At 48.0% G+C, this 23,290-nt stretch overlaps 1 protein-coding gene across 1 annotated transcript; it reads left to right on the top strand.

Annotated features, from left to right (window-relative positions):
• Positions 1 to 5,653: 5,653 nt before the first annotated feature.
• LOC311314055 (glycoprotein endo-alpha-1,2-mannosidase-like protein) lies at positions 5,654 to 22,622 on the top strand (the record flags this gene model as incomplete). Its single annotated transcript, XM_084444354.1, has 2 exons — positions 5,654 to 5,724; positions 21,986 to 22,622. 2 exons carry the CDS (start codon positions 5,654 to 5,656, stop codon positions 22,620 to 22,622), a joined length of 708 nt encoding a protein of 235 aa, XP_084300480.1.
• Positions 22,623 to 23,290: the final 668 nt, after the last annotated feature.

The following is a 23,290-nucleotide window of genomic DNA, read 5'->3' as shown; positions in this document are numbered from 1 at the left end:
ATGTCAGAAATAGTTGGTAACACATTTACACCAGGACTTAACACATGCAGAATCATTGCACAACGTAAAGAAAAGATTAGGATCTTAAACAGTTTAAGTAGCCCCTATCAAACTAATTTTCACTAATAAATTTCAGTTGTCACCATGGCTACTTGCTGCATTAATCACTCAATTTACGGATGTTGACATAGCCTATGTAAGAAATGGATAGGCATAATTCTGGCTTTTCTTTTTGCAATGCTTAATATGAGTCCTTGGGTAGTAGCATTCAAATAAAGTATTACCAAATATGTATTATCTCTGGTTTAACTAAGGTCATTAGATCCATTAGGTCTGCTACTGGGTCGGATACAATTACAATCGAAATGTTCTTGTGCACTATCCTACATCCGAATATAACCACGACCCCTTGTGGTGTTTAAGACCTTGGAGAGAAGAGTTTCAAACGAAAGCAATTGGCCATGAAGAGGCGAACCCAAAGCCTGGTCTATACAGCCTAGTGGTTAAACCTAAACACCAATGAGGTCAAATCTTATTTGATGGGTAGCCTCAGTTTGATTTGTGCGACTGAAAATGTAGGCCTAAATTTAAACTTAAATGTGTAACCAATTATATTTAAATACCTAAATGTGGCAAACAGTTAAACTCAATAAACAATACTTTAAAACTAATATTCTAAGATGTGCAGGAGCTCAGTAGGACGCGGAGGTGCCAGTAGGCTGTTCCGCTCCCATGCCAAAAGCGATTAAGCACAGGAACTAGATAAATTATTTAGGCTATGAATCCTTATTAGGCTACTTGTCGATTCCCACTTACCACTGCTAGGACACTATTACAATATAGGCCGCCTACTACCAAAACAGGTCACTAAAAGAAAATTTAACTATTTAACTAATTTAACTAACTCCATGCGTTAGACAGCCAGTCGCTCAAAGAGAAATGGCATGTGCAGCCTTTCAATGCTTTCTCATCGCAACTGTATTGCAACCACGTGTTGAATAAGCGCCAAAGATCGCCATACGACATAGGCAATAGTTCACACAGTTTGGGCTTGCCCGTGAAATATGTGTCTGGTGGCAGTTTGGACGAAGCTCATGAGCAACAAACTTCCTTCACAGAGCAGTTAGCACCAACTTACACGGCAAACCGTCACAATAAAAACTGCTGTCCATGTTGAAAACATCTAATTTTTCTCCGATTCTTTGGCTTGTAGTCTAGGCAAGTGCATGATGAACCTATTTGAGGAGCAAGTCAACTGAATCAGATGTCTGAGTTACTAAAATCTCTCACTGACCAACCTGAACGCATCTACCGGGGTTTCAGTACCATGGACAGCGGGTTTGATAGGAGAACAATCCACGATATAGGAAAGGAGGAGAGATTTCAAAACAATAGGCGATGACTGGCAGGTTAACATGAAAGCAAACGATCTTAGCTTGTCAGGGAGCAAGTTCTGTCGCAATATAGCATACATTGCATTGAAGTTCTTCAAGTTAATGTCCTTTTGGAGGCATGGGCGCATTTCAAAAGATGAGCACTCTCAAGTGGATGTAAGGGATCACGTTACGCCAATGGAGATTATTCCCATAATACACAAGTGTGACGGAGCGTCCGTCACTTGAGACACTGGACTCTGGTTTTAGTATCCGTGATCTTATTTTGAGTTGCCAAGGTGTTATTTGTATGCATTGAGTCACTGTCCTTTCATTCATCTTCAAACTTAATAATTCGGGCTTCTATCAGTCCCAACCAATTCAGTTAATTGTTCAATTCATTGTTTGTAATTGGTTTTGTTAATTGTCTCAGGTGCGTCAGTCTTGTTTTTGATTCGTTGTTATAATTGACCCAGGTGTGTCAGATTGACAAAACGATCTAAGCCTTTTTAAAACCTGGAATTTCTGATTGTTTGAGGAATTGTTTTGAGAATAAATATAAGAAGTTTGAAAGAAGCCTTTTGGCACAAATAAAACAAGCATTTCCTATGTTTTAAAAGCCCGATGTGCACAAGGCCTACCCAACTTTGTCACAAAGAGCAATAACATTAAAGCGTGTTTTCTTCCATGCATGGTTTTAAGTTTTAACGAATGAACCGAGCTACTTCTGGCAGTTTTGCTTGTAGCCTAGAGGCAGATAGCGAGTTACACAAATAGACCACAAGATGGCAGTATAGCTCTTCCAGTTTGCCAAGCACGCCTTGTCATCCAGTCTGCAGTTAAATTTACTGTAGTCTTACTAGTTTACATTATAGCCTATACTAATTGTAGTCTAAAAGTATGCATATAGGCATACTTATATAGCCTAGTACATAAATAATAAACATAGTTTACTACAACATACTACCCGCCTCTCTTGCCGTATATCAAAGCTAAAGACGTATGCAACATAAATGAAAATGTTTAAAAAGAATCAATCAATAGGCCTATGTTCTAACCATATTTTAGATTCTCTGCTGACCTATAGCCTTGATTAGGCATAGGCTACATTCCGATCTTTGACTAACAACAGCACTGTCATATGTCTGATATCTTTAATCAGACATAGACTTATTACATAGACTTACATCTTATTTCTCAAATTTGTCTTTATCTCTGCATGGATTTCAACTTGTGCACCTTTTCAGGCAGCATCCGGCCTGCAGTACCTCCCATAATTCCCATTTCTGGGGGTTCAAATAACACCGCTCAGGCGCAAAAGGCCCCGCCTCCTCACCGCTAAGGAGAACGGAACAGCCATCGCTGCTCTGTGGGCCGACACCATGGACAGCGACCAGAAAGCGCTCAGCAAGACGGTCCTGTTGCTTTGAGGGTCGAACGCGGTGTGCTCTCTCGTCGCAGTTGTTGTCCTTGTGAAGACTCTGCAAAAAGCCCCAGAGGGAGGGTATCTCAGCTAGCGAGCATGGACGGGCACCGAGAGACAGGGGGATGAAATGCCCGCTGTATGACAACTCGGCGATTTATGCGGGCGACGACAGTGGACACCAGAAAAAAAGATCAGATGGAATTTGAAAGCTTGACTTGGAGGGTAGGTTACTGTGTGACACCAATATTTCCCCTCTCGCTATTTGGCCCTGAGCTCAGTAGGCCTACCAGATCCCATAGCCTACCCTAGTCTCCATCGCCCATCGCCGCAGCTTCGGAGGACTTCGCTTATCTCGAGATGTGCTCTCTTAATATGTTTGGGGAAGTGCACTTCTTAACCACTTTCAAACCAATGACACACTGAATTATGACAGTTCTAAAAATCTAAATCCTATAAGCGAGTTTTCTATCAACTTTAAATTGCACGCACTGCCAGATTTCACTGCGTCATAGCGCGCCGTGGGAACGAGACTCGGCTGCAATCATGTAACTCGTGCAAGTTTTTGAATGACAGACGTGTATGAATTATGATTGGCTACTTACTGTGCACATTGCATGCAATTTGCTTTTAGATAATATTCTAAAGACATTGGTTTACAGGCTATAGCTTGAGCTAGCTAGGCTAACTGACAAAGGCGTTTTGGCAACCAAAGCGGTCTTCTTCACACACGCATTGACTCCTTGTTACTTCAGCTGCACGTCCATTTACGTCCAGACGTTTATGCACAATGGCTCGTCTACGGAAGAAAGCCTGCATTGCCCTGCTCTTATTCACAATATTTATTTTTGGAACCATGATGGGTTTGAGGACACTAAAACCCAGTGATGGCTTCTCGGGCATAGCCCCGGGTTTGGACTTCATGCCGATGTTTGGGGGTAAAGTGGACCGGCGCTCCGTGTCCCAGGACGTGGTCTCGTCTCCGGGTCAAGCACGCCCAGCCTCCAGTCACACCAAAGCAGTTCTATCGAACTCTGGCCCTGAAGGAATCATATTTTACGACGTCCATATATTTTACCACGTGTGGTACGGGACTCCGCACATGGATGGGAAATACATACACTGGGACCACGTCCTGGTGCCACACTGGGACCCCAAAATCGCTGCCAGTTATCCGAGAGGGAGGCACATGCCGCCGGAGGATATCGGCTCCAGCTTCTACCCCGATCTTGGTCCTTACAGCTCCAGGGATCCGGCCGTGTTGGAGTCCCACATGGAGCAGATTGGAGCGGCCGCAGCAGGTAGAGTTCTAAGGTGCAGTGCTGGTTATTCTATTCACATCTAGCACTGGTTATTCTATTCACATCTAGCACTGGTTATTCTATTCTAGCACTAGACAACTTTGGATTAGTGTAGCGTCAGAGTGCCCGGCTGTAGTCTGACAGAGCTCTGTCTCCTTTGCCGGCCGTGTTTCAGCACTCACGCATTGGACAGCTCCTTTCCATCGTTCACAAATACGCTCTTTCCTTGTACAATCCACAGGTATGGCAGTCAGCATGCTATACATGACGCCATCGTTTTAAAGGGTCATTTTAAAAGTCTTAAGCTGATCTTTTGAAATAGTAATAGGGTCAATGGCATACGTGTTATGCTATATTTGCTCATGAAGTCCCCTGGAAAGCTATCTGACAGAACATTTGAAACCTACTTAATAATCTAAGAAGATATTGCTACATGTGAAGGCCTAGTATAGCATATGCTTGCCAGACATAGCCAAAATAGAATAGTATGAATGTACCCTTATTAGAGAAATGTGTTTCACGAATGAAGGACATGACACCACAGTGTTCAGTTACAGTTTGGCTTGAACCACCGATAGCTTGGAGAGGCTACCCGAGCCACGAGAGCGCTTTTCTGCCTCCGGCTCAATTGGTTATTGTAGACCATCCGGAAAGCCCTACATTACCCCTCCCCCCTCGCCCGCGCTGTCTGGCAGACGGAAAGCAGGGAGGCTCACTCGACGTGCTCAGTTTCAAAGAAGCCATTAAATTAGAGCAACTGGCACAAAGACTCGTACCGAACTAATTCTCAATAGCATCACTTGCTGCAACGATTAATCGTCGTCCACCACCTGACGGGACCATAGATCAATAAAATAAATACCGGCCCATAACTTTTGATTGCACACTGGCATGGCTATTTTGTTGCTGTAATCAAATAATCCACACAGCGTCTAACCAAGTGGACACGGCGTTGATGAATGACTGCCTAGTGCCCACTTGATGTGCCAGTGACCGCCTGGCTGGGCGGCGGCAACAGCGTTTGGGAGGCGGCCATTCCCCTTCATCTCCCATTCCCTGGCAACAGGGAAATTAATGAGCTGTCAGAGAAGGCGGGGCTGAGTACCTGCCTACCCCCTCCTTAGACCGAAATCAGACAAAGTAGTGTTCATATTTGGCATGTCTGATGACATGAAGTCAATAAAGGACGTCGCTTATCCTAAAGACCACACTGTTGTCAAAAAAAAGGACAACTCGTCCGCTAGCGTAAGTGGACAGCTGGCATAGCACACAGATAACAGTATGGGCATCAAAGTTAACCAGTGAAGTAAGTCAAGTATCCCGAGGAGATATCAGTATCCCGAGGAGATATCAGTATCCCGAGGAGATATCCAGCATTAATTCACTGTTATGAAACTATCCATTATGACAGGAAACTAGCAGAAGAGTCTATGGAGGTTTAGGATGAGTTATTTCAGTCTCTGGTATCAGGGCCCAGCCATCAGATCCTGAGTGTGCGTGTGTGTTTGTGGGTGCAGGGGTCCTGGTCCTGTCCTGGTACCCTCCAGGCCTGGCTGATGACAACGGGGAGCCCACTGAAGACCTGGTGCCAGCAGTCCTGGACGCTGCCTATCGACACAATCTCAAGGTACTCACACACACACACACACACACACGGTAGCAAGTGCCACTTTACGAGAGGCAATGAAGTGGAACGTTGGCTGGATTCCCCGGCGCTCTTGCAGGGGAACGGTTGGAGGTCTTGCTCGGCCTCTGCTGCTCCCGATGGCATCTCTAACATCAGGGCGGAGCTAAAGTGGGAAGTGCTGTCGCTGAATGAGCAGGGGAAACATATCGGAGGAAACCCTCGTGATCGAATGCCAATTGGGTCGGAAAATGTCCGTCCCAGGGTGAACGACCTCGCTCTGCCGTCGAGCCCCTCGGACCTCTGTCGCCGCGTGGAAGCTTATGAAACTTTCAGAAGGCCTCGTAACGCGAGCCGCGCAACGCCACATGCACATCAGACGCAGGGAGAAAGAACAGATCCGTTCTGAACAGCAATCCATCCCAAATGTGTCCGTGGGCTGCTTATATAACAGAGCAAGCGGCACGTCCATAAATAACTGCAAGGCATTCTGGGCTGTGGTGTATCTGGAGAGCAGAAGATGCACACAGCAGGCGTGCGAGCGTGTCTTGCGTGTGCGAGCGTGTCTCGCGCGTGCGAGCGTGTCTTGAGTGTGTGAGTTGTCGCGGAGATTGGCTTCTGCATATAAACAGCTGAACCACTCATACGTAGCGCTCGTGTGACAAATCTGTGTGTCAGTAGACAGCTGTGAACGGCACTGTGTGTGTGTGTGTGTGTGTGCGTGCATCTTAAAAGCTGTTCTGGGGCACATTGAGCCAGGTGTCTGATGATGAAAGAGACGTGCTTATAACAGCTCCCATTTCCAGCTGGGTGCCATCAATAATTCACAGGAAGTGTTTGCTCAACAGACAGTGCATTTAAACAAAGTAAACCAGCCGGCTTAGGTGTTGGTGCATATCCTCGTCTGTCACATCGTCTCTCTTTAAAAGGGAGGAGAGTTTGGTTGTTGTCTTGTTTACGTCTATCAGTGACAGCTGGGAGAAAGGTGTTTTTTTTGGCGGCAGATGTACGTTGGTTGGTTTATTAGCAGGATAGCGCAAAAACTAGCAGACTGATTTTCAGGTGGAGGGATGTCTCACGCTTCAATTTTGGAACGGGTCCGAATCACGGGCCGGGTCCACGAGCCGTTTCTTGGTTGGTTGGTTTGTTTGTTTGTTAGCAGGATTACGCTAAAACTACCAGACCCATTTTCATGAAACTTGGTGGAGGGGTGTAGCATGGGCCAACTTAGAACCCATTCAAATTTGGCGCGGATCCAAATCACAGGGCGGGTCCACAAGCCGCCCAAACATAGCCGGCCACTCACCTCTGTTCATTTTTTGGACAGGAGTGAAAAATTCTCCCCGTTCATTGTGAAACGGCCATATCTGGACATGGGAAGGTCACAGAGACACAGGGTTTGGACTAGCATGAAGCTCTCGGCCTAACGAAGGCATCAATACCAAACATGTTTGCACGCACATGTACCGTACTTGCACAGAGCCACAAAATGCATTCATGGGCGGAGTTTGTTTTACAGTTCACTTCATAAGGCATGCACACCATCATCTGACAGTTACAAATAGAGACAGTGAAATTGTGCACTTGTAATATGAACATTTATATATCGATTTATTGAAACTGTAAGACAAAACCAAGCCGATTGAAGGGCTGGACTAAAAATATGGACACAACGTCATTGTTGAAGACAAGAGAACGGCTTCTTCTTTTCACGTTCTGTAGCCTAGAATTGAATTGATATAACAAACTGTCTGTCACACAGACGGACTATACTCACAGACTGTACTCACTATACTCACTATACTCACAGACTGTATTCACATCTGTGATAGGAGCCGGCAGGTTTTGCAGACTGGCACCTTACGAGTCCGATCTGAAACCCGGCTCGCTCCTGCAGAACCTTTTTGGCTCCGGGGAACGAAATATTGCATCTGTGCAGGAATGTGTGGGGAATGTGTGTGTGTGTGTGTGTGTGTGTGTGTGTGTGTGTGGGGGGGGGGGGGGGGGTTCTGAGAGACCTCAGTGAAGCACGCAAAGACGACTCTGTGGTACAGTGCGTGGGTAGACTTCTGTGCCCGCGTTAGCGGTGGCGTGTTGAAAACGGGTGAACATGTTTTGAAAGGAAGAACACGAGCAGTACATTCTTTCATGTAGATTTTGGAGAACACTCTGGGGCCGTGTTTGGCCTCCAGGCATAGGGTTCTACCGTTCTATTACAGGTATATGCAAAAAAGGCAGAATATAGGATGATTCGATTTAATTTATTTATTGGGTAAAAGGTACTTAGGTACATCCCAGAGGACAGAACATGGAAGCGTACTTATATAATACTTGTTTCCAACGTGGTCCTCGTTGGTGGACGTAACATGAAAACAATATACAAGAAACATACAAGAGTCAGTACATTTTAACAATACAGTTTAACAATCACTAAAATACTGTATATGAGTGTTTATGGGTACAGTGAGTAGGACTGTGTATGACTGTGTGTGTGTGTGTGACTGTGTGTGTGTGTGCGTGTGTGTGTGTGTGTGTGTGTGTGTGTGTGTGTGTGTGTGTGTGCGCTGGCTCTGGTATGATGCTCATGCTGGGAGCGCTCCATCCCAACTTGACTGCCCAGTTGAGTCGGGGCGGTCAGTCCTGTTTCTGACCCTGGACATCAGCCTCAGCCTCAGCTGTTCACGCTGCCCTACAGGGAACATTGTTCACGCTGCCCTACAGGGAACATTGTTCACGCTGCCCTACAGGGAACATGTTCACGCTGCCCTACAGGGAACACTGTTCACGCTGCCCTACAGGGAACACTGTTCACGCTGCCCTCCAGGGAACATTGTTCACGCTGCCCATCAGGGAACACTGTTCACGCTGCCCTCCAGGGAACATCTTAACAGCTCTGAGTTGAGCTTGACTTCTATGAAGAGCATTCAGCATGTAACAGATTATTTTCATGTATTTATTTATTCATTTATTTATGGATATTGTCCTACAACAACCCTTTTACTGTTGAGTGGAACTGTAGGCTTCTTCAAAAGCCTACTTCCTGATGGATGGATGGATGGATGGATGGATGGATGGATGGATGGATGGATGGAGACAGAGACAGACAGACAGATAAGATAGATAAATACTTTATGGATTAAATGCATTTACCTTGGGGAAATTCATATGTATCTAATAGCTCACGGCACAGCACAACATAGAACAACACAGCAATACACAACTACAGACAGACGGCGAATTCAATCCATCGACATTGTCATAAAATGTGAGCCTATGATGAAAAAGTGAGTAAAGTGCATCAAGTGAGCAATAAACTAATAAAAGGGTCAGTAGTTCATTGCACATGAAAGGAGGGGGGGGGTCAGTTAGCCAGCTCCTCCCTCTGCATGGGAGGACATCCATCTTTGCAGAGCCTTTTATGCGTCATCTTCACAAAGTGCTGGCAACAGTGAAACATGAACTCTGATCATTTATGTCCTAAATTGAGTTTTTCACTTAAGCCAACAAGAGTATTTGTATTCTTATATCCTCGGTCTTCGTTACAGAGAAGAGTCTCCTTTGGTTTTGACACCATTATTCAAAGGTACCAACAGGAGAATATTTGGCTTGAGGATCAGAGGCTTCCTCCTAACTAGGATTCAATGTTCTTGCCATGACTTTGCATTCAATGAAAAGGCTTCTAGATAACAGTATCTGTGAGATAAGCGATTTCCAGCACGCCTCAGTGTGGTCCCTACAAAGGATACATTATGGTAGGCAAGGCAAGGCAAGTTTATTTGTAGAGCACATTTCAGAAACAAGGCAATTCAAAGTGCTTTACATGAGACATTAAAAGCATCAAGACAAAGTGCAACACATAAAAGGTGATATAAAACAAAATGCAAAAAAGGACATTCTATTCTTTATCACATACTGAAACCTTCTCTCTCTCCACTCACTTACGTACAATGTCCTTCTGTATAGTACAGTATATTTCATGGAATCAATACAACATGGAGAATGTGGGTTTCACAGGTTTAACACATCTTCAGAAACCAGCAAAAGGCTGTTTGTCACCCAACTGAAAGTCTGACAGGCACATTTTTGTCAATCTCAGTCAGTCAGTCAGTCAGTCTGAGTCAGTCAGTCAGTCAGTCTGAGTCAGTCAGTCAGTCAGTCAGTCAAGCCTGGCTTCATAACTCCCGCTTGACAGAGCAAACTAAGGAGCTGTAGAAGTAATGCAAGCTTCATAACATCAGACAGACTGAATCTTCACACACACACACACACACATGCAAACACACACACGAACACAAACAGAGTTCTCACAGTTAGACGAACAAAATGATCTCAGACTGTAACTTATGCTGACTTTGCAGTATAAAGCTGCGTGTTTTCCATCAGAACAGCGCTGGAGAAGCCCTGGGCCAGATCAACCCTCTCTGGGTTCTGTACAGAAGCCCTGGGCCAGATCAACCCTCTCTGGGTTCTGTACAGAAGCCCTGGGCCAGATCAACCCTCTCTGGGTTCTGTACAGAAGCCCTGGGCCAGATCAACCCTCTCTGGGTTCTGTACAGAAGCCCTGGGCCAGATCAACCCTCTCTGGGTTCTGTACAGAAGCCCTGGGCCAGATCAACCCTCTCTGGGTTCTGTACAGAAGCCCTGGGCCAGATCAACCCTCTCTGGGTTCTGTACAGAAGCCCTGGGCCAGATCAACCCTCTCCTGGTTCTGTACAGAAGCCCTGGGCCAGATCAACCCTCTCTGGGTTCTGTACAGCAGCCCTGGGCCAGATCAACCCTCTCTGGGTTCTGTACAGCACAGTAGAGTTGAAGGAGCCAAAGCTTTCAGCTCCCTCCACGGGGCCAAACCACCCCCTGAGCTGAGCTAGGAGAGGAACCGGAACAGGGCTTTGGCCCGGGGCGGGGAGAGAGGGGGTGGGCGGATGAGGGGAAAGAGGGGGCGGGGGGCGGATGAGGGGAGAGAGGGGGGGGGGTGGATGCGGGGAGAGGGGGGGGGGGCGAGGATGGGGTGGGCGGATGAGGGGAGAGAGGGGGGCGGGGGGGGTGGGCGGATGAGGGGTGGGGGGTGGATGGATGAGAGGAGAGAGGGGGTGGATGAGGGGAGAGAGGGGGGGGATGAGGGGAGAGAGGGGGGCGGGGGTGGGGGGTGGATGGATGAGGGGAGAGAGGGGGCGGATGAGGGGAGAGAGGGGGGCGGATGAGGGGAGAGAGGGGGGCGGATGAGCGGAGAGAGGGGGCGGATGAGGGGAGGCTTCGCTGCGAGAGCAGAGGAGGAGGCGCGGGTCCCATGACTCGGTTCGCCTCCCTGAACAATCTGCCCCCCGAGGGGGTTGTAAATGTTCCGGTCCGTAAGTAGGGCGCGTCGAACACGAGCCAGGCTGCCAGGCTCACTTCCCCCGGCCACGGATCAGGATGCAGAGAGCTCCACCCCCCCACGGAGCATGGCCGGGTTGAGACTGACAAGACGTTGACAGAGCCTGGAGCACTTGACTATAATCAGACTAATTCTGTTAGCGTTAGTGTTGTTTTGAAATGGTGACACGTCCCATATGCTCAAAAGTGTGTCGGTAGGCTTTGTGTGCAGTGGCGGGCATTTTAGATAGATTTTCGAAGAAGTTCGAAATGGATGGCTGAAATAACGGCTTAGAGGTTTTTGTGTTGTGTTACATTGAAGCCCTTCCAAATGTCCTCAGGCGCAGCTGTGGTAAGCTCTGTGCACCACAGACAAGCTGTCTTATGTTTGGGAGGTATTGAAATGCTTGTGTGGTCTCGTTTACTTCTAAATTGCTGCTGAGTAAATGACCTTCTGTGCGTTGGACGGAAAGAAGCTGGTGGTTCCAGTGTTGGCAGTCACCCGCGGTGAGAAGGATATGGTGTGGCAGTCACCCGCGGTGAGAAGGATGGTCTACAGCTTTTTTCCCTCCGTGACAATAATTCACAGCCAGTGAAAAGACGGGACCCAGCCTCTCATGAAATTAATTCTCCAGACGATTTTAGCTTTTCATCTCACTTATTAGCCTGTCCCAGAAAGTGCCGGCACACCCACACGTTCTGCTGTTAAGTACCCCGAAACACTGGATGAACATTAAACCAATCACTAAGAGCTGTTCCCTCACTTATCTTTCCAGACGCTGTTTCCAGGGTAGAGCGTGGCTTACTCAGTACTCAGAGAGCTCTGGTCCCAACTCTGGCTCCACATTGAAATGTATGCAGTACTTAAGGGACAGAAAACAAGGCTGGCAACATCAATTTTCATCGCCAAAGCACTTAGCTACTGTACCACCATTAGTGGCAACAATTTGGCAGAACTAGCTTATCTGGGGCTTGATATCCTGTTCATGCGTGCGAGTGTGGCGCCGAGGAACAAACCGCAGACCATGTCATCCGGGACCCAACGGAATGCGTGGCCTGATGGTCGTGGATGACCAAACGGTGACATGGCTCTTGGAGGTGTGCCCAGATATATAGCCCGGGTGACCCCTCACCCAGGCTCGGGGTGGTAAAAGGAGAGCCCCTCGGCCCCGAACCTGGGGGGGAGAGGACACAACATTGAAACCCACACGAAGAAGAAGAAGAAGAAGTGGCAACAATGATTTTCCTGACTTCACACATGTCAGTGTATCTACAGTATTCATATAGTTCAAAACCAACCCCCAATTCTCAACTGGCATCTCTTCAATCCATCCAATCCAACTGCTTCTAAAGACAAAGTAGAAGAAGAAAAAATGTTTGTCATGCACAAGTGCACTTTACTTAAAGGTATAATATGTAGTATGTGGATTATTTCCCCCATCTAGTCTAAAGATAAGAACTGCAACAACACAACGTATTGGTTGCCAAAATGCCAGAGAAAGCACTGTTTCAGTCATACTGTGATAAGATTCACTCCGAGAGGAACATAACGTTACACTAATCAGTAATCACAATCAAGTATTTCAGAGTGCCATGTAATACGTTACGTTAGATGCTGTAGTGTGGAGATAACGTTAGGTCTGGCTATGCAGATTACAAGAAAGAAAACGATAGCTAGTTAGCTAGCTTACCGGTCTAGTAGAAAAGTAGCCATGTCACCATGCAACTTTATCCCATGAAACTCCATAAACTCCGTCCAACGAGCAAAGGCTGGCCCGATATCTATCCGACTTTTGCTCCTTCTTCGGTCACTGAGCTTTTGAGATTCGTATCGCACGGTTCGCCGGGGCTCAGGCGGAGAAGCAGGACGACAAAACTCGACCATTTTACCAAACGTTTAGCTGAAAAGAGTGAGCGGAAGTGGACGGAAAAGCTGCCGTTTTATGTCGCACACACACTTGATACTAACCAACATCTATAATGCTGCTAATTCATGGAAGTATACCGTTTGATGGCTACTGCTAATCTCACAGTGGTGAAGCTAGAATAGTACCTGGCAACCCAGCACGCAGTACCAACGCTGTAATACTATTGGCTGGTATGATATCAACAGTGTCATTGTTGGGCCGTCAAAAAAAAAAGAGCAATACTTTTACTCTGCAGCCTTCGCAAAGCCCTATGGATGGAAAAAATGTTTATTTTAATCCACATATTACATATTATACTTTTAAATGAAATTAAATACATATTTAAAAAAAAAAAGAAGAGAAAAGCAAAAAAAAAAGTGCACTTGACTCAAACACGTGTAGTGATGGGCGACACGAAATGCACACAGAAACACACAGAGACACACACTGAAACACACACAGAAACACACACAGAAACACACACAGAAACACACAGAAACACACAGAAACACACACAGAAACACACACAGAAACACACACAGACACACACAGAAAACACGCACAGAAACACACACACAGAAACACACACACAGAAACACACACACAGAAACACACACAGAAATACGTCTTTCGAAACTAAATAGCTTCCCCACTTGCTCCAGCACGCATGCGCACAGCGCGCAATCACGCTGTGCGCATGCGTGCTGGAGCAAGTCAGGAAGCTATTTCGTGTCTAAAGATGTTTCTAAAGATCATATTACAGAGGCATGTGAAAAACCACAACAGGCCTACGCTCTATGTAAGCACAACTAGCGATTCATAAAGACAGATTGATGAAAACAACCATTTCGCGGCAGAAAATAGATTTTTAGAAACTGCATTCTCGGTGCCCCCACCACCGCCATTACATGGATATACTGGCTCGCGCTGGATTTTAAATTTCTTCTACAGGCCTCCGAACTACACCAAAGTGATCTCGGTGAGTCAAACGTCTTATAATATGTCTTAAATAAGGTCCAGGTTGTCAAAAACGAGCATTGTCCTTTAATAGTCTTGAGATGTGATTGTACTCTGCACTTACTGTACTGTACTCTGCTTTAGAAGGCCTTGTGTTTTGGCCGCTGTTAGCGCACGGTGGTGCGCTAAATTAACTTGCCCGAGGTAAGCAAGACATCACTGGAAACACTGCGCTTTCGCGTCTTAGAGCCGTCTCGGGTGCATCTTTATGCATAGTGCATAAAGGCCTCGCAATGCCTATTTCTCACAAGGCCTCGCGTATCTCCCAAACGGGCCTGCTCCTCTGTCATCTTCAATGAAGTCCACTTTGGCTCAAACAGCCACGGATGGTGCGACTGATGTAGCTTGACCTTGGAGTTCACCTCTAATATCTCTGGAACTTACCATTCGTATTATCTGTCTCTTCAATTTGTCATCAATTTTCCTCTAGCGTCCAAGTCCAGTGAGGTTGTCTACAGCCCCGTGGACCTTGGAGATGGTCTTATAGCCTTTACTTTTAACACGCTTGTCTATCATTTTCTTTCTAATCTCCTGAGACAACTCTCTCCTTAGCTTTCTGTGGTCCATGTTCAGTGTGGTACACACCATGATACCAAACAGCTCAGTGACTACTTTTCACCCTTTAAATAGGCAGACTTACCTGTACTGATTACAAGTTTGAAGACACCTGTGATGCTAATTAGAGGACACGCCTTAGTTTAACATGTCCCTATGGTCAAATTATTTAAAATCTTTTCTGGGGGGTTACCATCATTTTTGTCCAGGCCAGTTTCATGAATTTTTTTTTATGATTCTGTTGAACCACAATTCAAAAGTAATGTCTGATTTTTTTTAATTCATTTCAGACGAGATCACTTTTGTCAAATTTGAACATTTATTATACAAGCGGCATAATACATGCATATGAATTTTTGGCGGTGTGCTCTGTCCGGGGGGCCCCCTGCCTTCCACCGGCGTGGAAAGCGCGTTAGCAGGGGGAGGCAATCTAGGTGTTCCCCCCCTCTGGGCCAAGCCCTTGGCCCAGAGAGCCAGGAAGGGGGAACGGCATCCTGCCTCAATGACGATCAGAGTGGGCCGCGATCGGGAAGACGCTCGGAGGTAACTCAGCCCACTAAGACCGTCAAAGAGTGCCACAGGAGGACTGCTGTGCATTATAGTCCCTGGTCCCCACGGGCCGACGCTTCGTGGGTTCCGCGGGAGATACAGCCTCGTGTCTCTGCGTCCATGGCGCCCGCCATGGAAAGCCACAGAGACCAGCTAGCGGCTACTCTGGCATCCATCGGCCGACGCTGGTGGAATACCTGCAAACTACCCCGGACAGAGAGCAACGATGACAACAGACGACATCGACATACGCAGGAGGAGCAGGGGAGGAGGTGGGGCGAGCATGCAATGCACAACAGCAGTAAAGGCAAGCGCGAACAATGACATGTTTTGACAGCTTAAATACATGCGCTCTAGTGAGCTGACCAATGCTATGACAGCTACAGTCAGCTGGTGCTGCGTCATGCGTGACTGATTAACCTCTGCTGACCCCCCGGCCGTGACGTATGTGCCTCGGCTGAATTTGCGTCGTTGACTTCATTTCAGACGAGATCACTTTTGTCAAATTTGAACATTTATTATACAAGCGGCATAATACATGCATATGAATTTTTGGCGGTGTGCTCTGTCCGGGGGGCCCCCTGCCTTCCACCGGCGTGGAAAGCGCGTTAGCAGGGGGAGGCAATCTAGGTGTTCCCCCCCTCTGGGCCAAGCCCTTGGCCCAGAGAGCCAGGAAGGGGGAACGGCATCCTGCCTCAATGACGATCAGAGTGGGCCGCGATCGGGAAGACGCTCGGAGGTAACTCAGCCCACTAAGACCGTCAAAGAGTGCCACAGGAGGACTGCTGTACATTATAGTCCCTGGTCCCCACGGGCCGACGCTTCGTGGGTTCCGCGGGAGATACAGCCTCGTGTCTCTGCGTCCATGGCGCCTGCCATGGAAAGCCACAGAGACCAGCTAGCGGCTACTCTGGCATCCACCGGCCGACGCTGGTGGAATACCTGCAAACTACCCCCCAAGAACACACCAGCAACTCCGCGGCCCGCATGCGCAGAAGGGTTGACGGAGAGCGCTCTGACTGATGAGCCAGACAACATTTAATAGTGCACCAGCCACATGACCGCCTGAATACGCAGTACCCCCCCAACCCAATGTCACAGTCCACTCATAGCTCTCTGGGCATCCAGAATGTCCTGGACTCCGGGCCGTAGGTAGCGTCCATAAGCAGACGAGGACCATCGGCCCATGGACTTCAGGGTAGACACCGGGGCGATGGCGGCGGCGGTTGTTGCCGCTCCTACACGGAGGGAGTGTGCAGTGTACCGGACCGGTGGGAGCCCGCACGCCTGGCAGAGGGCGCGGAGTCTGGCGGCAAACCAGGCTCCGGTCATGGGCTTTGCCTCTCTTATGAAGAGGGGCTCCTCCTCACCGGCCTGGGGTCTGCTCGTCAGGTAGGAGCTCATGGAGGACAGAGGACAAAACAAGGTGTTATTGCCTGATAAATAAACGGTCACGCCGGCACCAGCTCTGTCCGCCTTTGAATGCTTCAGGTGCAGGACGAAATAGCGCGCGTGCAACGTGACATCTGCCCGAGTGAGGTCGTGCGCGGGGTTGAATGACAATGTGCGTGTAGAATATTCACCGACCTTAAGGAACCCATAGAAAGCTGTGAGAATGACTGTTTCTAACATTAAATACGAGCGACCACCAAAACACCCCTGCCTCAACCGTGCGATTAACCGATGAACGAGCGAAGGAGTGAAGGGAAGACGTATATCCATGCCTTGGGGATGCTCTTTGTGATGCCATTAAGGAGGAGCTGGACGGATCGGTTCCCCAGCAGAGAAACGGTGGAGGGGTCCAGGCATCGCATGTGGAATGAACACCTGCAACAATACTCTTAACCGACTGAGGCCGCAGCCGCCTAGACACGACACAATGAACTATGAATGCTGATAGTATTGAATATTCACAGGCATGACGTTTACATTGAATATGGAGCAGAGCGTAGTGGACGCCGGGCCCCAGGTAGCGTTCGTATGCTGATGAAGGGGTCCAGGCAGCGCATGCGAATTTGTACGCCTGCTACGACACGTTCGACCGATCGAGGCCGCAGCCGTCAGGATCCAACACGATGGACAATAAATGCTGAGAAACCGAAACGCTAGCGGGCACGAGGTTCATCAAATGTGGAGCAGAACGCAGCGAAAAGAGACCATGCAGTCGCATTGGTCAATGCGGTCCGGGCCAGACCAGCGTTCATGCATCGGGCAGCGGATACAGTAGGGCACGAGGCATCGCTTGGTCCAGAACCATCCGCTGAAGAGGCAGACCAGGCCGGACAGGGCCGCCCGCAGCCGGGCACAGTCTGCAGAACTCTGTAAATCAAAAAGGGAAGCGAGTCTGCGATTCGATCGTTGAGCCGGGGACGAGGATGCGTGGAAAAGAATTCCCCCCTGCCCGGACAGCCATGCGACAGCGCACGAATTATTGACGAACGGAATGTACGAACGAACATAGTTGATAAATACACGGTGCACCGTTATGCAGAAGAGAAGCGTTTCCTAGACCACTGAGGGGCCCCGCAAAATATTAGCGACGATAGAGAAACTGCACGTCGCGCATAACACCCTATCCATCGTCCAGTCGACAAACCGATCATGTCATGCACGCAGCATTATAATCAGGTGATTAGTCTTTGAAATAACGCAGAGGGCTAAATGCGAAGAGCAATGCAGGATCCCAACGCAGCGTAAAATGACACATCCGACATTGAAGCGTGACCAGCGCAGCATACATCCCTTTTACATATAGAAATAAAAGCCCGTAAACCCTGCCCCAAACACCGCGGAGGAGCAGGCGACGAACGTAAATGGTGGAAGAATAAGCACCGCGTTAAACCGAACAGCCAGGATAGTCGCGCACACGCAGCAGATTGCAGAGCATAATGGCTTGAAACAATTGATGACAATGCACAGGTTACAGTAAGTTGCCCTAAGAACCATGCAGTAGCCCGATGCTACTGACCCGAACTAATTATAAAGCCAATAAACTGCAATAATTGGTAAGGCATCATCGCCGTCGTTGTCCCCGAACGAGGTTTGGACATGCCGAAGCAATCGGCCATACAAGCCAGGCCTACCAGACAGGCGAGACGGCCTTAATATTATTATAATATTTATCGTTCCTTATCTCATTACTTACAGTCATCAATTTATTCCTCATTTATCTTTACATGGTTTGCATCTCCGGAAGCAATTCCGATGCGATCATGAACGTCAAGTCCCTACCAAAATATGTAGGGGTGGGATGTATACCCACCACGTCCTCAGGAAAGCGCACTGAGCCGCCTCAGGGCATGAAATGCGCTATCAAACAAGCTTAGATTGATTGATGGGGACACAGCTAGCATTAGCCACACCGAACGGCTAACGCTAGCTGCGTGGAGGCACTCGCAACCATGGGTGCTAGCGAGTAGAGGTAGTTCGGCCGGAACCCTCGGGCTGCAACGATTGAACGCGAGAAACACGAGCTAGTATTAGAATAATGAGCTAGTATTAGAATCATGAGCTAGTATCAGAATCATGAGCTAGTATTAGAATCATGAGCTAGTATTAGAATCATGAGCTAGTATCAGAATAATGAGCTAGTATTAGAATCATGAGCTAGTATCAGAATCATGAGCTAGTATCAGAATAATGAGCTAGTATCAGAATAATGAGCTAGTATCAGAATCATGGCTAGTATTAGAATCATGAGCTAGTATTAGAATCATGAGCTAGTATCAGAATCATGAGCCAGTAATAGAATCATGAGCTAGTATTAGCAATCCAACATAATGATGCCCCGACGTGCAATACGGGAACCTTGACGAACGCCAGCTAGTTAGCAACGAGCAGTATAGCCTGTCATGCGGCCAGCGAATCCACGAACGAGCCGCGAGGGGAGGACTTATGGTGCGTTCGTTGGTTGTCGGAGGTGGCAAGTCGCAAGTGGCAAAATACCTACCTCCGACCTGTGTGCATTCGAGCTATATAACATTATATCACAGTCACCTAGTTATATCTAGTGCATTCGAGCAACCGGGGGCTGAGAAACATATCCGAATTTGCGACGAGGAAGTGCGAGTTCATGCGGTGTTGTATTTTAATAATTCCTAGTAGCAAGTCGCAATTTGCCACCTCCCATTTATAAACGAACGCACCATGAGATGAACCAAATACATAGAGAATACACACAGCACGTCCACGCCCGAAACTGCAAACATTTCAATGGTGAATGCACCCGGCGCACATCGACAGTTGAGTAATGCGGCAGATGAGGCACGGACAACCTCCGACATAGCGGCTCATGAATGAAACCCAGTGACCGGCGCGTAGCAATGCTCAAACGGACTTCCAACGCAAGCTATGCGAGCAACTGAACCATACGCAAGTATGGCACTACGGTGCTACAGGGAGACGGGCACCTCGGCCTCGGAAGCCGGCGCTCCACGACGCCACTAAACGGACACCCAAACCACGGACCGGAGAGACGACGCGGGCAGAGAGGAGCGCAAGAGCAGAGAACGCGGAAGCAGCGAGGACACCGCGGGCAGCAGATAGCAAACGCACCAAATCACAATATGAGCACGGAACGCGAGCAAGACGCGGAGCAGCGAGCAATAGCAGGAATGGCAGCGGACGCCAGAGCAGAGAACGCGGAAGCAGCGAGCATGCAATGCACAACAGCAGTAAAGGCAAGCGCGAACAATGACATGTTTTGACAGCTTAAATACCTGCGCTCTAGTGAGCTGACCAATGCTATGCCAGCTACAGTCAGCTGGTGCTGCGTCATGCGTGACTGATTAACCTCTGCTGACCCCCCGGCCGTGACGTACGTGCCTCGGCTGAATTTGCGTCGTTGACTTCATTTTTTATTATTATTTATTTTGTCACTTTAAAGTTATTTCAGTGACCATAGGCCCTGTGCACCAGCTCCACTACTTCCTGAAAGTCACTTGGCATCTAGATTTCCTGTCCTATATGATTGGATTAAGTAATTAATCAGGTGTGCTGCAGACCCAGCGCACACCTGATTAATCACTTAATCCAATCATATAGGACAGGAAATAAAGATGCCAAGTGACTTTCAGGAAGTAGTGGAGCTGGTGCACAGGGCCTATTGTGGGTTTTTCTTTCTTTAACGTAAGGGTACCAACAATTTTGTCCACGTCTGTATATAATGGTGCTGCTGTGTCTTTGGAGATTGCGTTTTGATCATTGGGCTATAATGCATACAAGAATAACATAGAACAGATTAGAATAGCAGAACATAATCAAATCAAATATCCTAACCAAATGAAATAAAGATAGGCATACTTTTTACATTAAATTTTAGAGATCAGGTTGTGACTTAAGACTTTTGTCAGCAGCACCCTGCTCAAAATACACTCCTGCGGGAGCAAATTAGTCATCAGTCAAAACACAAATCATATAATTAGGAAACTTGTAGTCTATTTTATCAATGTTATAAAGGCTTTTTTTGTCTAACAAGATTTATTGCTCGACCAATAGGCTAGATCTATATACAATCTTGGTCGGACAAGAGTAGCCTATTTCGACTAAGCAATCACATTGAATCCTACAATTACTTTCTGGGCTTTAAAATGATGTTGTCTTATAGTAGGCTACCATAGCCTACTGCAACATGAGTTTGGCAGCCGCCAATACAGGAAGCTAATCATGAGCGAGAGAGGACTTCTGGATGTGCAGCATTAGCAGCAGACGTTGTGGTAACTTGCAGTGTGAGGCATTCATTCCACTTCGTTAGCGGCTGGATCTATCGACTCAGAGAGCCGTTCTCCGTTCTGCTGTTCCCCTGGGAACCCAGGACAAAAGTGTTTCACTTTTATCATATATAATTCAAAGACATGGAAATCTCCTCTCTGGCCTTAAAATATTCACTTTTGTATTCATTTCATGAATATTCACTTTTGTCTTCCGTTTCATGACTGGCCATGTGTTCACCCGTTCTGTTCATTGATGTCAAAAAGAGGACACGCATAGTAACAAACCAGTTAGTCGACACAAAAAACGGGACTAATTGAATATAAAACGGATAAAAAGGACAAGAGTTACGATAACATGTATAAAAGAGCAGAATGGATTTAGAATGGAGCAGAGGGGATTGTTGAATACAGTCAGGTGTGCTGACATTGTTTCTGTCACGGCTGAATGATGAGACTCCCTCGCCTGCAGTTTGTCCCGGGGCTTGGAGACTGGAAGGCTACAGTATGAGTGAAGCCATCAATCATCCGCTCAGCTCCACCTGAGGGGAACACTCTCGGGGTTTGTGGTTCGGGCCGAGTCAGCACCGACAAAGGTCTTTCCAGACTGCCCTATTGACTCATCTGAAGGTGTGACATCATGAGACCCATGTGCTTTATGTTGTTTTCACAGGTCGCCTTTCACATCCAGCCCTACAGAGGTCGCACTGATCACAGTGTCCATGACAACGTCAAGTACATCATCGACAGGTACAGTACATAGCTAGGTCTTTGCCTTGCGTTTCTTCCGATAGAGGGATAACGCGAATCCTGTGAATACTTATTTGTTGAGAAGAACAGTGACCTACACACAGACAGAACGTATTCCCAGCTAATGCCCGGTGTATTAATTATTCATTACGCGACGTGTATTAATTATTCATTACGTGATGTGCTTCATTGCTTTGAATTAATGTACTTACAGTAGATCCTCCCAAACAGTCTTCCCTACCACAGCTGTCGGATTGTGTCTTATTGTTACTGTCAAGGTCAACTTTATTTATATAGCACATTTAAAATCAACTGAAGTTGCACCAAAGTGCTTCACAGTATATAAAAATAAAATAAAAACAGACGATACATACAAACAATTGTGCAGTCAACCGTTTCTGTTGTTTGACTGTCTTGTGTGTGAAGGTACGGAGACCACGGGGCCTTCTACAGGTTCACCTCCGGCACGGGGAGAGCGCTGCCTCTTTTCTACATCTACGACTCCTACCTGACCCCTCCCGAGGCCTGGTCCGAGCTCCTGAGCCCCGCGGGCGCCCACAGCCTGCGGGGCACGCCGCACGACGCCGTCGTCATCGCCCTCATCGTGGAGGAGCGCCACAAGCACGACATCCTGGCGGGCGGCTTCGACGGGATGTACACCTACTTTGCCTCCAACGGCTTCTCGTTCGGCTCGTCCCACCAGAACTGGAAGGCGGTCAAGGCGTTCTGCGACGGCAACAACCTGCTGTTTGTCCCGTGCGTGGGCCCGGGCTACATCGACACCGCCGTGCGGCCGTGGAACAACCACAACACGCGCAACCGCGTCAACGGACGCTACTACGAGACGGCGCTCCAGGCGGCGCTGGACGTGCGGCCGGAGGTCATCGGCATCACGTCCTTCAACGAGTGGCACGAGGGCACGCAGATCGAGAGGGCGGCGCCCAGGAAGACGGTGACGCGCCAGTACCTGGACTACCAGCCTCACCAGCCCGGGCTGTACCTGGAGCTCACCAGGCGCTGGGCGGAGAAGTTCAACAAGGAGAAAGAGGAGTGGCTCATGTGAGCTGGGGTGACACGCAGGGGCACACGGGTACTGTGTTGTGTGCGTGTGTGTGTGAGAGAGAGCGAAGGAGAGAGTGTGAATATGTAACACGGGTGTTATAAATGTGAAAGTGTGTGTACGGACTAGCATGGAATTCTTGAAGTTAGGGATGGATGGAATAGAACTGTGTGAGAAAGTGAGAGTTCAGTGGCATTATGGGGCTGATCTGAAGTATTCCGCCACACTACAAGCGACAGCCAAACCTTCCAGGTGCTGCAGACCGTTCTCTTCTGCTGGCCTCGGCTCGGCCCTGCGCCTCTTTCCTGACCAGGCCCCGCCCATCACCTCTCCACGCATGGACACATTAAGTCTAACATACAGTACACGACTCACTCACCTACCCAAGGGACCTCTGCCCAGTGTAACAACGCAAATCCCGCGCCACCATCTTGCATAGAAAGTGCATTTCCTTAGCTGTGCACGCTTGGGAGGGCTCCGGCATCGCCACGGGGATGACGGACCACCGGAGCGCGTGATTCGTCAGCCCTCACTCGAGGGGAAATGCCACGTCCGCCGGGTTTACTCCTCTGCACATTGTTTTGAGTATAGAAACATGATTTTTTTCCCCACAGTTTAGGGTTGTGGCGCTGTAAATAAACGGTCAGAGAAGATTGGACACTGATGAGCGG

The sequence above is a fragment of the Borostomias antarcticus genome (genome assembly GCF_949987555.1).
Source record: "Borostomias antarcticus genome assembly, chromosome: 10".
Taxonomy (NCBI): domain Eukaryota; kingdom Metazoa; phylum Chordata; class Actinopteri; order Stomiiformes; family Stomiidae; genus Borostomias; species Borostomias antarcticus.
Note: the sequence above shows the minus strand (reverse complement) of the source record. Positions and strands in the feature narration are given on the sequence as shown.